We start from the raw sequence: 14,457 nt of genomic DNA, 5'->3' as shown, positions 1-14,457 counted from the left end.
GTGCTACGAACAAGACTATGGCATGTCAATCGTGAATTTCGTTTCGTTCATGCACCTTGAATCATGCTCCAACGAGCAATAAGATGCGTTCGCTTTTGTATACCCAAAGGTGCCCTCGGCAGAACCATTCACAGAACGCCTATCGCGGCTGCAAACTCGGAAGAAACATCCTGCCCTTGGTTCGGATGTCAATCTCGAATATCCCGTCTTCACAGGCAGCCCAGAGCATACGCCCATCAGGACTCATGGCCAGACCAGCAGTTCTAACACCAATCTCTCGTCCAGTTGGGTTGCCCCAGCCTCGCAGCTGAGTTCTCCGAATCAGAGCTTCATACTGATCAGGATACGCTGCAGACCGACGAGCTTCGGCCATGGCGATGGCACGTTCAGCTGCTGCACTGCTGATGCCGCTGCCGGCGAGACGTGAAGATCGCCAGCGCTCCCGATTTCTAGCCGCAGATGCAGCGATACGTCGTTGCGTATCCAGTTCGTTTTGTATTGATTCGTAACGTTCCCGACGGGCATCGCGCTCAGCGTCGCGCTCACGTTCTGCAGGGAGCGGCGATGACGGGTTCGCTCTACGTGCTGCTTCGAACAAAGGTCCTCGTCCCATTTGTTCTTCGATGGCGATCCAAGGGTTGTCATCCTGACTGCCATCCGCAGTATGCTCCTCGGCGTTGGGCGGCGACGATCCTGATCCTTGTTCGGCGGCTCGTCGTGAAGACTCTCCTCCGGATAGACCTGCGGCTGCCCTTGTGCGATCCGCGCTTCTAGCGTTGGCAGTGCTACGTGGTGCAGGGACGCTGTCGCTGTTGCTACTCCATGCGGCCAGTGCTTCTCGCATTGTAGCCAGAGGAGGCAAGAGATCGTCGTTGTCGACCGTGTGAGAGGCTGTTGCCGGGTTGGCAGCATGTATCCGCTCTAGCGTTGGCAACGTCTCCTGGACAGAACTCAGTATCTCACTGATCGGCCGTGACGTCGACCCACTCGAGGGCGTCTCTCTCCCACTTCTCGTTGGGCCAGAAGTTGTGAACATGTCCGGAGTGGTATAGTTGACGGATCTCGGTATTTGGCCATTTGCCCGCGCCTCCTCGCGCTGTCGTGTCGTACGTAACGTCTCCAGTATCTGCTGTTCTCGTGACGTCAACCCTTGAGGGTCGTCCTCCATGGCCTCAGCAGCTGCGAGTCGCGCTCGCGAGCCCGATTGTGAAATTTGCTGCCGCGCAGCAGCTAGAGCTTGTCGATGCTCTCTTTGCCGTCTCCTGGCCTCGATGTATTCTGTTGCAAAATTCACAGCACTGGCATTGTCTGGTGCCGCTCGGTATCTGCGCAGCAAGTCGGCCTCCAACTCGTCCAGATGCGTGGGCTGTGTCACAGCAGGTAGCGCTGCCTCGTCCGGGTCTACAATATCCATCTCGTACTTATGCATTTGCTCGTCCTTGGGTTCCAAGTCGATGATTTGTCGACTCTTGAGTCCAGTCCTGAGATCTCCAACGCAAATCCTGCCCTGGTCTTCGCTCCAGATTAACAAGTCCCATGGATCTGGGCTGAACACCATACTCCTGATCGCTCCAGGATGGGGACTGGGAAAATCGGCTCGCGAACCAGGCACCACAGCAATGACTGCTTCGTCTCGGTTCTCCTCGTCCAGCTCATCGTCCTCGAGTATGTCGCGATCGATGATCGTTATGTAACCGCCCTCGCTGCCCACCGCCACAAGCCGAGCATTGGGGCTCCATGCCGTAGTAAAGTATCCCACTGTTGAGTCCGGTGAGCTCACATGCAATGAGACCTTGCAAAGTAGCTTCCAATCCACACTTGCGCTCGTTAAACGATTGTGAGGCTTCGGTATCTGAGGTCGATCGTCCAATATCACCCGTCGATAGAAATGTGCTTGATTGTAGTCCCCAACCGCTACCAGTACCTGACCATCGGGTGAGATCGTGGCATGATTCACCGCGAATGGGATTCCTTTGCACTTCGTTTCATGTCCAGTGGGCAGGCTGTATATACGGACTGTGCGATCGTTGTTTGTCAACACGGCCACAATGTCGTCCAAATGTGCTTCTTCGTCCTGGATACGATGGATCGAGATCGAGTTTACTATCTCTTCTCCTATCCTTTCGACCTTGACCGTTGCCGCTCTTCGTGTGACATTCTGACCTAGGCTACTAAGTGGCAGCGCCGCATCAACATCGAGTGCTCCGTTGATTTTGATCGCCGCAAAATGTCCTTCGTCCTCCCCACCTACACAAACGTATCCATAGCCAGAGGCCGTGCACCGCGCCTCGAATGGCAGTGTTGCAATGTGCTTTCGCTTTTTCGTTGCAGTGTTAAGGCAGAATACATGGTGCGCGCTCGCATAGTAGAGGTGGTCGGGTTCCGGCGAGGAGATGTAATGGCGTAGCTGCCAATGTCTGCAAGCCCTCGGTCAGTACAAGGACCGTCTCGCAGCATTCAGATAAGCCATACGACACAGGTATAGTCACAGGGTAGAAAGCCTTCTCTGCGCGCGCAAGGTCGTGTGTCTCTGGATACCTGACCGCACCCGTGTTAGCCTCCGCGTCTGCTCTTTGCATCACATGATAGGTATGTAGCAGACGCACGGTATGTGATCAATTGCCATTCTGCCACTCCTTCGCGCGAGTGCTGGACTGATGCAGTGTTCGTTGTCGTCGTCGTCGTCGTCGTCGTCGTCCGTCTCGTCTTCGCTCTCCTCCGGCTCCCGCAATGCAGCTTCCCGGAGGCCGGCAAGCACAAACAACAGTCGCACAGCCTCTCCTGCTCGAGCAAGCAGCGCTGCTTGCGCGTCGTGGTGCTGGTATCCTTCGGAATCGGCCCCGTCTCGAATAAGGCTTAGGTTCGAGCCCTGGTCCGTGAATCGGCCTGTCTCGGTCTCTGTAGGTGTGGTGCGTGGTGGTAGCCCTCTCGCTCCACTGTGTCTGCTGCGCAACGTGGCACACGTTAGCTGTCGCTTCAGTAACAAATGCGTGCTCGTGCCGGGTGAAAGTAATGGCTCGTGCTGATGCTGTTGCAGTGGCGCTTGAAGTGGGGACGAGGGCGCAGTGAAGTAGGGTGGTGTGAACTACGTCAGCCCTAACTGGATGGTTTGAGAGAAGCCATGTAAACCTTGTTGATCGACACGGGGAAATCCATCTGCTGGAATCAGAGGAGGTGGAGGAGTTGGTGGGCTTGTAGGTGCAGAATGATCCATCGCCGTCACCAAGATTTGCTTTCTTGCTGCCAGGATGCTCAAAGCCCGACTTGTCAGCCGTTTCTTTGTCTTCCGAATGGTCAGCGGGAGCAAGAAGCCATGGTCAAGGCATTGGAGGCGCAAGACGCCGAACAGAAGGCAATCACGACGACGGGAAGAAGAAGCCACAGTCCATCGTATCATTGCAACCAGTGCTATCAACGATAACTATTAACATCGCTTTTGGTATCTCAATTCATGCTCTCGTAAATCATGCTCATGCCCCCTCTATTTGCATGCCTGCAAATGACAGCAAGTTCAGACGCTGGGAGGAGTGGGAGGGTCGTGTGCAGCAGGGTTCGCGCTGTACCCGTATGCGAAGACTCGATTCGATGGCTGTGACGATGTTAGCAATAAATCCCTTTGTAGTGATTCGAGGAACAACCCACCTAACCAGACTGGACCTTCTTGACACGCTCTTCCACCTTGGCGAAGAGAGGGTGCTTCTCATCGAGGCCCGTCAGCTTCTCAGTGGCTGCCTTGGAGTCGTTCTCCTTGAGAATCTTGGCAAGCTCGACGGACTCGTCGTCACCCTCGACGTTCTGGAAGCGGAGAGCCTGCTCGATGCTACCAAGCAGGCTGTCCACCTTCTCTCCCTTCTCGGCGAGCTGGGCGGCAGGACCAATGAAGCGCTCCTTGCGTGAGAGCTTGCGAAGAGGTGCACGACCGACACGCTCGACGTTGTCCTTGAGGACTGGATTCGAGATGCGCTTGACGATCTGCTGCACGTACTGCTGTTGCTCCTACAAACAAGTAATGTCAGTCAAAGCGGATGAAGATCTCGGTGCAATCACAACTTACCTCCTTGGTGATGTGCGAGTGCTTGGTGCAGATCAAGTGAGCGGTCTCCTCAAGGGCGCCCTGCACGATGTCGTGGAGCTTCTTGTCCTCGAGCACCTCGTGAATGTATTTCTTGCCAGCCTGGTGACCGTAGTAGGCGGCAGTAGCGTGGCCAGTGTTGACTGTGAAGAGCTTGCGCTCGATGTATGGCTCCAAGTCATCGACGTAGTGCACGCCCTTGATGGCAGGTGGCTTGCCGTCGAAAGGCTCCTCCTCAACGCACCACTCGTAGAACTTCTCGATCTTGACGTTCAGACCAGCACCCTCGTCCTGAATTGGCACGATACGGTCAATAGCCGAGTTCGCGAATCGGGCCTTCGAGGCAATGTCTGACTTGGTCTTCTCGTCCAACTTCTGCTCAATGAAGCCACGGAGAGTGTCCGTAGCACCAATAGCGTTCTCGCAGGCAATGACCGCCAATGGGGTGTCTGACTTGCGAGCCTCGATACCCTTGGCGATGGGCTCGGCGATGAACTTGAGGATATTGGGGCCGACAGCGCAGGTGACAGTGTCGGCGGTGGCAATCTCCTCGATGACTGCAGCCATCTCATACTTGGAGTTGAGGGCGCGGTAGTTGTCAATGGTGAACTTGGTCTCGCCATCAGGACCGATCTCGGTGACTTCGTAACTCTTATTGTTCTGCAATGATTCGATGATGCTGTCCATCACATCGACGAAGACCACTTCAAAACCGGAGTTGTGTAAGAACTCGGCGACGAAGCCGCGGCCAATGTTGCCGCCGCCGAAGTGAACACCCTTGAGACCCATGTTGGCGGTGCTGTCGGTTTTTGTATTGTGTTTGACGTGGCTGGCAGTCGAGTCAGTCGTGAAGTTCTTCGTGTTGTTCGAGTGGGGTGGGTGTGTGTGAGAGAGGAGCGGGTCGAAGTTGGCGAAGTGGAGAGTGCAGGGGAGGGTAATATTAGATGCACGTGCAAGAGCAGTGAGGCTCACCTCGAAATGAGCTGTGCTCGTGCTCGAACTGAGCCCGCGGAAGGTGAAGTGGGTGACTGCTGTCGGCGTCAGTGGTGGTGCTGCTAATGCGGATGTGGTGCACGCAATGTCGCCGCAGTCGTGGCCGGCGACATGACGTGGCCGTGGGGAGGTGCTTACCGCGGCGTCAATGGAGCTGCTGCTGCGTGGAGTGAGTGCCGTGATGGTGGGCGTGGTTGCGGATTGCGGTGCGAGAGGGAATTGGAGGGAGTTGTTGGTGTGGAAAGGGAAGGTCGAGGTGTTTGGAGAGTTGAAGTAGTGGAAGAAGTCGAGGTGCTTTCTTGGTTGCTTCTCGTGAAACCAATTGATCTGGCAAGCCCGACCCCACCATCCGTGACAGGCGTGCCTGCCTGCCCGCGCTAGGCACCGATTGCATCATTCGTCACACTCCGACCGCTGCCATTCGTTCAATCTTGCTGGCCAGCTTGCCTCGTCGGGTGGCCTTCTGGGCTAAATCGCCGGACGCGACCGTGGCCGACCACGTTGCGCTCCACTTCCCATTGCACTTCACCATCGTGACGTTGGAACCCGATCGAAAATGATCCGGCTGCCAGTCTTCTGGCCGTGTGAAACCCGCTGGAAACTGCGCTGACTCGAGCCTCCACCACCGCCAGCAACCAAGCAGGTACACCGCTCTCGCTGTCTACATGCACTTCTTCGTAGGCAGAGATCCGACACGAGGGCGGATATGCACGCTTCAACCCTCTCCTTCTGCAATCCCAGCGACTAGCACAGTAGTTTGCGGGATGCCCCAGCCAGAGCCAATAGAGGAGGCGCCAGGATGCAGCTGCGCTGCAGGCTTACCCCTCGCCATCTGGCCAGAGCCGCATACAATCTGGATCTCGACTGCTGCTGAGCCTCCTCTTTCATCACCGCTTGTTGCCGTCAGTCATGTGGCGCTCCGCAGTCACGCCGACTATCTGCATGTGATGGACGGGCACCGCAAGCTCGGTGCAATTGTGTACGAAGGAAACTGGTTGCGTGTGCTACGAATCTACATTATTGTGTATGGATGGTGCCGAGCTTCACAAGCTGGGCAGCAAGGCTAAGCGTGGATCGCTTGCTGTAGGTGCTGTTAGTACTGCAACACGTGTTGAGCTTGATTGGGCGCTTACCTGAACGTGAGGGTAGACTGCAATCATGCGCTGGTATAAATCTCCGTGCTGTTGCATAAGCACTTGTGGGTCCCATGCTGCCGCGACAAAGATGGTGTCGATACCGCTGTTCAGCGGTACCACGAAGCAGCTTGCCACTTGAAGTCCGATGAGGAATGCATAGAGTACAATGACGGCCGTGAAGGCGCCGCCGGAGTTGTAAGCCGGATCCGTGACATCCAAGTAGACGTACGCGATGAGCGCGCAGCAGACCGCAACGAAGAGACAGCCCATTGACAGAACAGGTCCGACCAAGCACTCGTTGATCAGTGCGTCGATGCCTCGATCCTTGATCAATCTCCATGTGTCCTTGGCGCTAGCGAAGTACGCTTTGCCGTACAAAGCCATGTAGCTGAAGGCGTAGCGGTTGACGAATTCGATAGCCCATTGAACAAGACCCAGAATGCATTGCAAGAAGCAAAGGAAGATGTCGGCCACCATGTTTCCAGAACCGCCAGCTTGATTGCGCGCGATCGAACAAATGAAGCGAAGGAAATCGAGAATGGCCACGATTAGAGAGCCTAAGCTGATGGAGCCGAAGCTGTATGTCAATGCTCTTCGAGCTGCTCCGCGCGTCGCACCTTTGGAGGGATTGTTTGGCGCAAAGTACCAGCTACCGTACACGCCAGAGATTGTGGCATGGATGGTGTTCTTGAGCCATTCGGTGATCCAGTAGCCGGCAAAGGTGATATAGACGACCAGACCAATGACTGTGCTGGAGCTACAACTGCCTCCACCTCCAGCACTTGCGCTGCATGCTGGGTTGTTCTCGTTTGGCTGGAAGCGAACGTAGACGGCGACCAAGGTCGCTGCAAACCAGGCTCCGAAGATAGCTGCCACGAGGCCACCGATAAACGAGACCAGGTAGACGTGGCCGTGGCGGCGAGAGACATCGACCGTAGTCTGGAACATGAGCACGGAGAACGGAATGCGCTTGATCCAGCTGATGAAGCAGATGACGGTAAAGACTGCGATCAACAGCCAAAGGGCGCCGCCGACCCATGAGCGCCTGTAGAAGTAGTAGATGGCCGTCGCGAAGCTCATGACAATATTGAGAATGCCAGAGATCCAGATGAATTGTTTTGTGAAAATCCTGGCCAGGGAAATATAGCCGTATCCTAGAACCAGGGCAGTCACCAAAATGAATGCGAAGAGAACCAGAGTGTTGCCATTGAGCGAGAATGTGTTGCTCGAGCCATTGAAGCCTCCATTGGTGAAGCCGCTGTTGCTAGCATATGCGCGCAGAGTGTATGCTACGCCGCAAATGTCAGTAAGGCTGGAGAAGGAGACGCGCTCGACCTGACGTACCGGAGACCGCTACGAAGCCTCCAAAGACGAGGATCAGGAGGATGCCTGCCCAGATCTACGATACATTAGCCAATGCCACCTTGGCATCTCGTGGGGAACATCTATCTGAGGCGCCGCGATTCGAGCGCGGGCTCGCGAAGCGCGGCCGTTCGCGAATGCTTCCTCGACCATGTACTCACGTCGTTCCACTTCGGCCTCTCTACCTTGAACTGCTGTTCGAAGGGTTTGCCGCCTTCCTGGTACGCGTTCGGCGCGCCGTAACCCCCGTCGGGCGCGGCATAGTTCTGGTCGTATTTGGGAGGCTGCTGGGTGTAATTCTGTTGTGGAGGCTGCTGCTGATAGTAACCTTGAGCCTCTCCATACCCTTGCTGCGCCATTTCGATGTCTGCAACTGTTGTTGACCTGGAGTTGATGTGAAATTGCTCGTCGCGAATTTTGGAGTAGCCCGGAAGCCATCTGTGCAGCGCGTGCATGACGCAGCTTCCTCAGTCGTACGGTACGCTATTGGTTGCTGAGCGACAGTTAATCACGGCACGTCCAAGAAGGGAAATGGTATTTGAAATACCAATACATCAATATTTCGCGACGAGAGTCGAAAGATGTAGGAATGTCCATGTTATACTACCTTCAGAGTGCTTCAAGGACAGCTTCTGGCCTGCTGTGCCTCGCCGACGTGTTGGTGCTCTCATAGCCGCTGCGGCACAGCAACAGTCGGAAGTCGCTGGACAGACGCTCGCGGGCGTATAGATTCAGCTTTAAACTCTTGCACGGTGCCTCATCAAGCGCTAGCTGATGCTTTCTAGATTGGCCAGGTCGTCTTCAGATGAAAGTGCAGCGCTGCAGTGGATTTTTCGGCTTCGCACATCCTTCGAGTTCTTGCAAGTTGGACATTCCGCAGGGACAATTCGGGAACACCAAACACTGAGATAAGAGCTGGGACGAAGACGATGGGACTGTGAGTAGCAGGTCTGGGTAGCGGAGCAAGAGTAGTAGAGGACGCAGGAGCGCCAGCAGGCCATCTCTCGCTTATACTGCGGCCGGATGACTGCGGACGCATTGTGCCAAGAGCATTGCGCTGCGTCGGCCATGGCTCCGTCGCTGGACGTCGCGATGACTACCATTAATGAAACGTGCCCTACAGGAAACGTAGGGCTTGCCTTGCCCGTCAACGATTATACATTGCTGGTTCACTCGGGATGCAAGCATCATTCTCAGGCCCTTCTTTAGGATGATGAAAGGCGACTACACACGCTTCGACAGTGGCAGAACGAACAGTGCTGAATTCTACCGAACGCTGTGCTAAGGAGAAAGGACACGACGCGAGCGAACTATGAGTGACTCTCGGTTCAGCGGATCTCGCACGGACGACACGAAGTAGTTGACAGCTTCCATCGTGTTGAGAGTGCGAAGGCGACCACAATTAGGCGAATCATGGACATCCTTGAGGTCAGTAGTGTAGCATGTTGATGACTCTCCGCGAAGTTGGCCGCATCTCTGTCTGTCAATAGGCTCCAATTGCGTCCGGTGTATGCGATGAAGGTATGGATTGTCCTGCGTCCGGTATGTTCGGTCACCAAGCATTCACGTCTGAAGTCTTTTGTCTTTGTGACTAGTTTGTCGATTTGCACGCCCCCACGCAGCTTCGACTGTGCATCGCGTCACGTGTCTCAGTATTGGTACGTATGCAACGATGCAAGTACTCAACGCCATCCTGCTGGATAGGTGACTCGATCTGCGTGATGTGTTGCTTGAAAAGCTCCTCTTACTCCACAGCTACTCTGCTCTTACTTCATTCGACAGTAGAGTGACCAGACAAAAGGCCACGATCGTGAGACGCGAAAGTCCGGAAGGTATTAGATAAGCTCCAGCTAATGCGGGGCCACTCGGCAGAACCGCTTTCCTCCAGCGCTCGTGCTCACTGCCTGCGATGACCTCGCACAGCACCTATTGTTCGTGAGAAATCTAGAACTGTCGCGAGAATCGTCATGCCAATGATCATCTCACATACTCTTTCATGAGAGCTGCCGCTAACATGCCCGGCGTGAACGGAGAGGAAGCTGCGCCGGCGACGACCAATGGCGATATGACAGCCCAAGGACAGAAGCGCCAGCGCGCAAAGCAAGCGTGTGAGCCGTGTCGGCTTCGCAAGCGGCGGTGCGATGGCAACATGCCATGTAATATGTGCACGCAGTTCGAGTACAAGTAAGACCGCCAGCTGCTCAGACCGCCTGCGACACGATGCTGAGTGCCTCACAGGTGCTATTTCGAGAAGCACCCGCGGAAACGTAGCAAGCTTGTCGAGCAGCATGCCATTGCCGATGCCCAAATGAACCGAGAGGAAAATGACCACATCGAGAACGAGCTGCCAAGCATGGAGGATTTGTCCAAGATGAGAGCGCTCGAAGCCAACTCGGGCATTGCCTTTACTCGCCTCCTAGGAATGCGACTTGACCCGTCTAGTGGACCTAAGCTGTTCACCTTCGGCTGGAATCTTGGGAGTAGTCAATATGTCCGCCCTGCGGTAGCCCCAATCACCGATTTTCTGAACCGACATCAGATGGAACAGCTTGCGAAGCTATATTTTACCAACGTGCATCCCATATACGGCTTCTTGAACAAGAGTCGTGTCAATGCCGGCATAGGCGCACGCTGGACCAATCCCGGGGAGTGCGACGTCCCCGACCACATTCTATGCGGAATTGCGGCGCTAGGCATCTTGTACTCAGACAACAATCCTTTGGTGCAGCTGTTACCCCGTCTAGTGGATGTTCAGAAGACAGCACTCGAAAGTACAAGTACCATGGTGCCCCCCACACTAACCGACGTACAGTCTTGGATTCTTCGATGTCTAGTGTTACGAACTACTGACCACCCGCATGCGACGTGGATGGCAACATGTACCACAATGCATCTGGTCGAGTCGATAGGGCTACAACTGGAGGCCAGCAGCTCAGTCTTGCACCCCGCAACGAACGATTCTGCAGATCCCGAGCTCAGACGCCGCTCTTTCTGGGTGGCGCGCATGCTAAACTCTTGGGTGAGTTTCGAATATGGCCGAACGCGAGTGGCCTTGCATGGCATCACGGCAAGACTACCTTCTTGCGTCGAGGGTGATTACACCAAGGATTACATCGAGTTGTACAGCATATCTTGTTTTCTCGAGCCTGAGCAAGGCGAGAAGGCGGGCCAGTGGGAGGAATTCCTGACACAGCTGGATGCATACGAACCAAAACACGACGGTATCGCACTGTCGAAGGCGAATCTTGGCCTTTGTGGATACAGAAGGCTACGGCTCGCAAACCCAAACCTCTCTCCTGACGTTGTCAAGACAATTCTCAACATTGGCTTGAACGGATTGCAGGCCGCGAGGAGGATGGCGGAGAAAGGGATGCCTTGGTGGCATGTCGCGAACGTTCCATTTCAAGTCATCTGCGTATTCCTGGCCATGGACGGCAAAGAATCGCTATCCCACTTGTCTACCGCCATGCGAACGCTCGAGTACGTTGTCGATCGTTTCAAGACCGGGGCGATGAAGGACTCTCTGAAGACCGCTCGTTTCCTTGTGCGCCTTTCCAAGAAACGCAAGGATGAGGACTCGCAAGTGCTCGCATTGAGCATACAGCGCGCGCGGTCTGAGGACCCCCAGCCTGAGCACCTCAAAGCAATGCAGACACAGCATGTGCACACGAATGGGACTACGGTACAGCCAGTCGAAGAAAACCACCCGACTGCAGCTAGTAGCGAGGACTGGAATCTGGACGCTCTCAATGATTCGCAATTTGACTGGAATTATTTCTTGACGCACGACATGCCTGCTTTCAACACGTTCGCTCCTGACGGAATTATGTGAGCTTCAAATTTCAGAGCTCGCTTCGAGTACTTGGCTATGTTCTCCAAGTGAATCGACTTGCAGACAGCTAAGTGGGTTGGCGGACACAGCGACCCAACCATCTTGCTGACGCATAAGATTCTAGGGGGACACTGCATACGCATATCTGCAATATTCGATCAGCGGAAAGAAGCGTGGACTTTCAACCTCAATGGGCTGAGGAGCAAACCACAGCCGAAGCTTCGGTCATTCACTCCCACGAACAGCCCATGTCACTTTCTGACAGACTCGTACCTCTCAATCCCCCCGTGAGGAGTAGGCATGGCTCGGGCTAGTCCCAATGAAGCCGGTCGGCAGAGATTCAATAGCTCGCGTGGCACCCGCACGACCCACAGCTCAAGCGCAGTCATTGAAATCTTCATTTTGAAACAGAAACGAAACGAGCGTGTAGCTGAGCACAAATTGGAGCCAATCCACATTCCCAACCACGGCGGAAAGAACAAGCTCTAGCATATGGCCTTGAAGCGCAAGTACACTTGTCTCAACGCTCTGAGTGAAGTGATGATAGCAGGATATGCAGGATAGGAATCGGGTTTTGATGTGAAGGCTTTACAAAGGCTCTTTATTCACTTGTAAAGTGATTCGCACTGGATAGCTTCAGATGAGAGCACCTCAGGGGACAACAAAATGCACGAGTGGCTCCATTCACGATTCGTGTCGTTCCCAACTAACAACAGCAAAGCCGCCTTTGAATTGAGCTTGGCCTCTTCCAATAGTTCCGCCTTGAGGAGATGTTGCTGTCTGCTTTCCTCTTGCTCGTGGTTGCAACTACAGGAGTGCTGGGCAAGGCAGACATCGTGCGCAACCCGAAGAAGCTAGGAGATGTGTATGTGTTGCTTTCCAACGACTTTCAAGAGTTCATGGTCTTCTCTTACAGTGTGCACAGATTCCGCGTATACACGACATCAGACGACCACGACTACAGTTCATGTTCTCGAACCGAGCCCACTGTCAGGGATACTCGATCCCCAACGTTGTTCGATAAGCAGCCGCTCTACGACGCTAGCAAAAGTTTCGACGACAGACAGCAAAATGTGCTCAACAATATGTGTTGGCAAGCGTATGAGATGCTTGTATATGCCAGAGCGTATCTGGCTCCTGGAGGTGATACATACAATGATCCGATGATATTCAAGCTGAGTCATTCGTACTGGGGGATTTTACCTCCTGACGACGTTGCGGATACACAAGATGCGGAACCTGCAGTACACCATCTCGCAAAGTTGACAAAAATTCGAGGTCAGTCCTATAGACCTCGTGACAGCCAATGAGATCGCCCTCGCCGGCAGTGGCCAAACTGACGATCAAAGTAGAGCGATACGAGCGCGTGGCATCTCTCATGGAAGAAACTCGAGCAGACGGCCTGGGTAAACCTTGGATCTTTTGCGATACAACTTATCTCCAATTCCAGAGATCAGACGACCCTGTCCGTGACAAAGATGGAAAATACATCGTTGAAGAAGGCAAGCACCTAAGCTTAGGAGAATGGGAAGCTAAACACGGACGCGATTTCAACGACAACTGGTACTTTTGGTTTGACGTAGGAGTTGAAGTACGCGCTCTGGCCCATAATCCGGCTGCATAGAATTCTCTGACATGGCAACAGAAAGGCTACAAGGTCATGCCTCGCGCAGGTTCTCCTCCTATACCCAACTCACATGAACCACTTCCAGCACATATCGATCCTCGCACTGGTCAACCCAACCTCTGCACCGAGTCCGGCCTGATCGCTGAAGTCCTCATCGAGCTTGAAGCTGCCGCCAAACCTGGCACCCAAGCTTTTGATACCACGAAGCATATGGTGTTCTGTCCCCGCGCATTCAGAACCTATAGCAACGACGACCTCCTCGGTCAGCAAAGGGAAAAGACCGATAATCACGAGGGAACTTCACTTGAAGACATGGGTGTTGGTGGAATATTCATGCTTCATGGATTATTCCATATCGAAGATATCAAAGGAACACCGGACCCGAAGCCTTGGCTGCCCGTCAAAGTACCAAATACCAAGGATGGATATATTTCTCCAAAGTGAGTTAATGTACTATCCTCAGGTGGCATATTGTTTCTCCGACTAATCCACCCCCAGCTTCCCTCGCTTCAAGCTCGGCTTCACAGATACACGCCACCCTACTCAAGCTTTCGGTCCTCTGCAGATTATGACGCTTGGGCTGTACGAAAAGGCTAGTCCTGAGACGACGAATGTCAACGAGATGCAGACGTGGAAGGCACCGGAGAGCCTAGCGTGGTTCGCGAGGACAATTTGGTTGAGCGTCGTGGGAGGGCAAGACTGGAGTACGGGAGAGTGTCGCGACCCGATGGATGTGTTTCTTGACGGACCAGATGGAGAGAATGTACCGGAGTGGATGAAGAGCAAGTCCTGGGTGGCGAATGGGACTGTGTCAGGGGACGACATGTCGTGATGTAAGATTTCAATGGGCTCATCATCACTGCAGCTGAAGGGCAATTGTGCTTTAGCTGTGCTCATGGTGGCCTGTGGGTCGCTGCCACATCCGCTCCTGACTATGCCACGGAAGTTGAAGCGGTCTGTCTCGGCGTTTCGCAATGCAGCACTATACATGGCTTCGAGCTTCGCTTGCATGTTTCGGCTGCACTAAAGCAGACTGAATACGAACGTCCAACAAAGAACTCTTCAGCTGGAGAAATGAGGCTTGGTCCTTCATCAGTCAGGCGCGTGGCACGAAGCTGCCGCAGCGAGATGATCCAATAGTTCTGATCACATCCAGCCGCCACTTGGTGAAGCCTCACCACAATGATCGGATCTGACGAGCATTTGGGCATGACACCGTGAAACTGCGGATGCAGTGGTCGTTGGAAGCAGCAATTACAGTCCAAATCGCTTACTGATCTCGAACAGCGTAGGCGATTTTTGATTGCGCTCTGAAATACTTGGGCCGCCCTAGGTCTCTGCCAAAGCTGACATCGATGCAACGTCTACGACCAACGGACAACATATCCGAGAACACCCAGGCGACTTGTTGTAGAGAAGGATTTGGCTCGTACTC

At 54.1% G+C, this 14,457-nt stretch overlaps 4 protein-coding genes across 4 annotated transcripts; 2 read left to right on the top strand and 2 right to left on the bottom strand.

The window, feature by feature from the left end:
* Positions 1 to 139: 139 nt before the first annotated feature.
* On the bottom strand, positions 140 to 4,861 carry CKM354_000675700 (uncharacterized protein; the record flags this gene model as incomplete). The annotated part of the gene is made up of 7 exons (XM_044802085.1): positions 140 to 2,417; positions 2,473 to 2,538; positions 2,607 to 2,945; positions 3,090 to 3,283; positions 3,564 to 3,589; positions 3,648 to 3,996; positions 4,055 to 4,861. The coding sequence occupies 7 exons, from the start codon at positions 4,859 to 4,861 to the stop codon at positions 140 to 142; spliced, it is 4,059 nt and encodes a 1,352-aa protein (XP_044658020.1).
* Positions 4,862 to 6,128: 1,267 nt separating this feature from the next.
* Positions 6,129 to 8,018, bottom strand: CKM354_000675600 (uncharacterized protein; the record flags this gene model as incomplete). The annotated part of the gene is made up of 4 exons (XM_044802084.1): positions 6,129 to 6,146; positions 6,199 to 7,490; positions 7,546 to 7,600; positions 7,725 to 8,018. The coding sequence occupies 4 exons, from the start codon at positions 8,016 to 8,018 to the stop codon at positions 6,129 to 6,131; spliced, it is 1,659 nt and encodes a 552-aa protein (XP_044658019.1).
* Positions 8,019 to 9,559: 1,541 nt separating this feature from the next.
* On the top strand, positions 9,560 to 11,395 carry CKM354_000675500 (uncharacterized protein; the record flags this gene model as incomplete). Its single annotated transcript, XM_044802083.1, has 2 exons — positions 9,560 to 9,747; positions 9,802 to 11,395. The coding sequence occupies 2 exons, from the start codon at positions 9,560 to 9,562 to the stop codon at positions 11,393 to 11,395; spliced, it is 1,782 nt and encodes a 593-aa protein (XP_044658018.1).
* A 770-nt stretch (positions 11,396 to 12,165) lies between these two features.
* CKM354_000675400 (uncharacterized protein) lies at positions 12,166 to 13,854 on the top strand (the record flags this gene model as incomplete). Its single annotated transcript, XM_044802082.1, has 4 exons — positions 12,166 to 12,673; positions 12,748 to 12,986; positions 13,041 to 13,462; positions 13,521 to 13,854. 4 exons carry the CDS (start codon positions 12,166 to 12,168, stop codon positions 13,852 to 13,854), a joined length of 1,503 nt encoding a protein of 500 aa, XP_044658017.1.
* Between the last annotated feature and the right edge of the window lie 603 nt (positions 13,855 to 14,457).

Source organism: Cercospora kikuchii, assembly GCF_019650295.1.
Source record: "Cercospora kikuchii DNA, contig_00004, whole genome shotgun sequence".
Classification (NCBI taxonomy): Eukaryota; Fungi; Ascomycota; class Dothideomycetes; order Mycosphaerellales; family Mycosphaerellaceae; genus Cercospora; species Cercospora kikuchii.
Note: the sequence above shows the minus strand (reverse complement) of the source record. Positions and strands in the feature narration are given on the sequence as shown.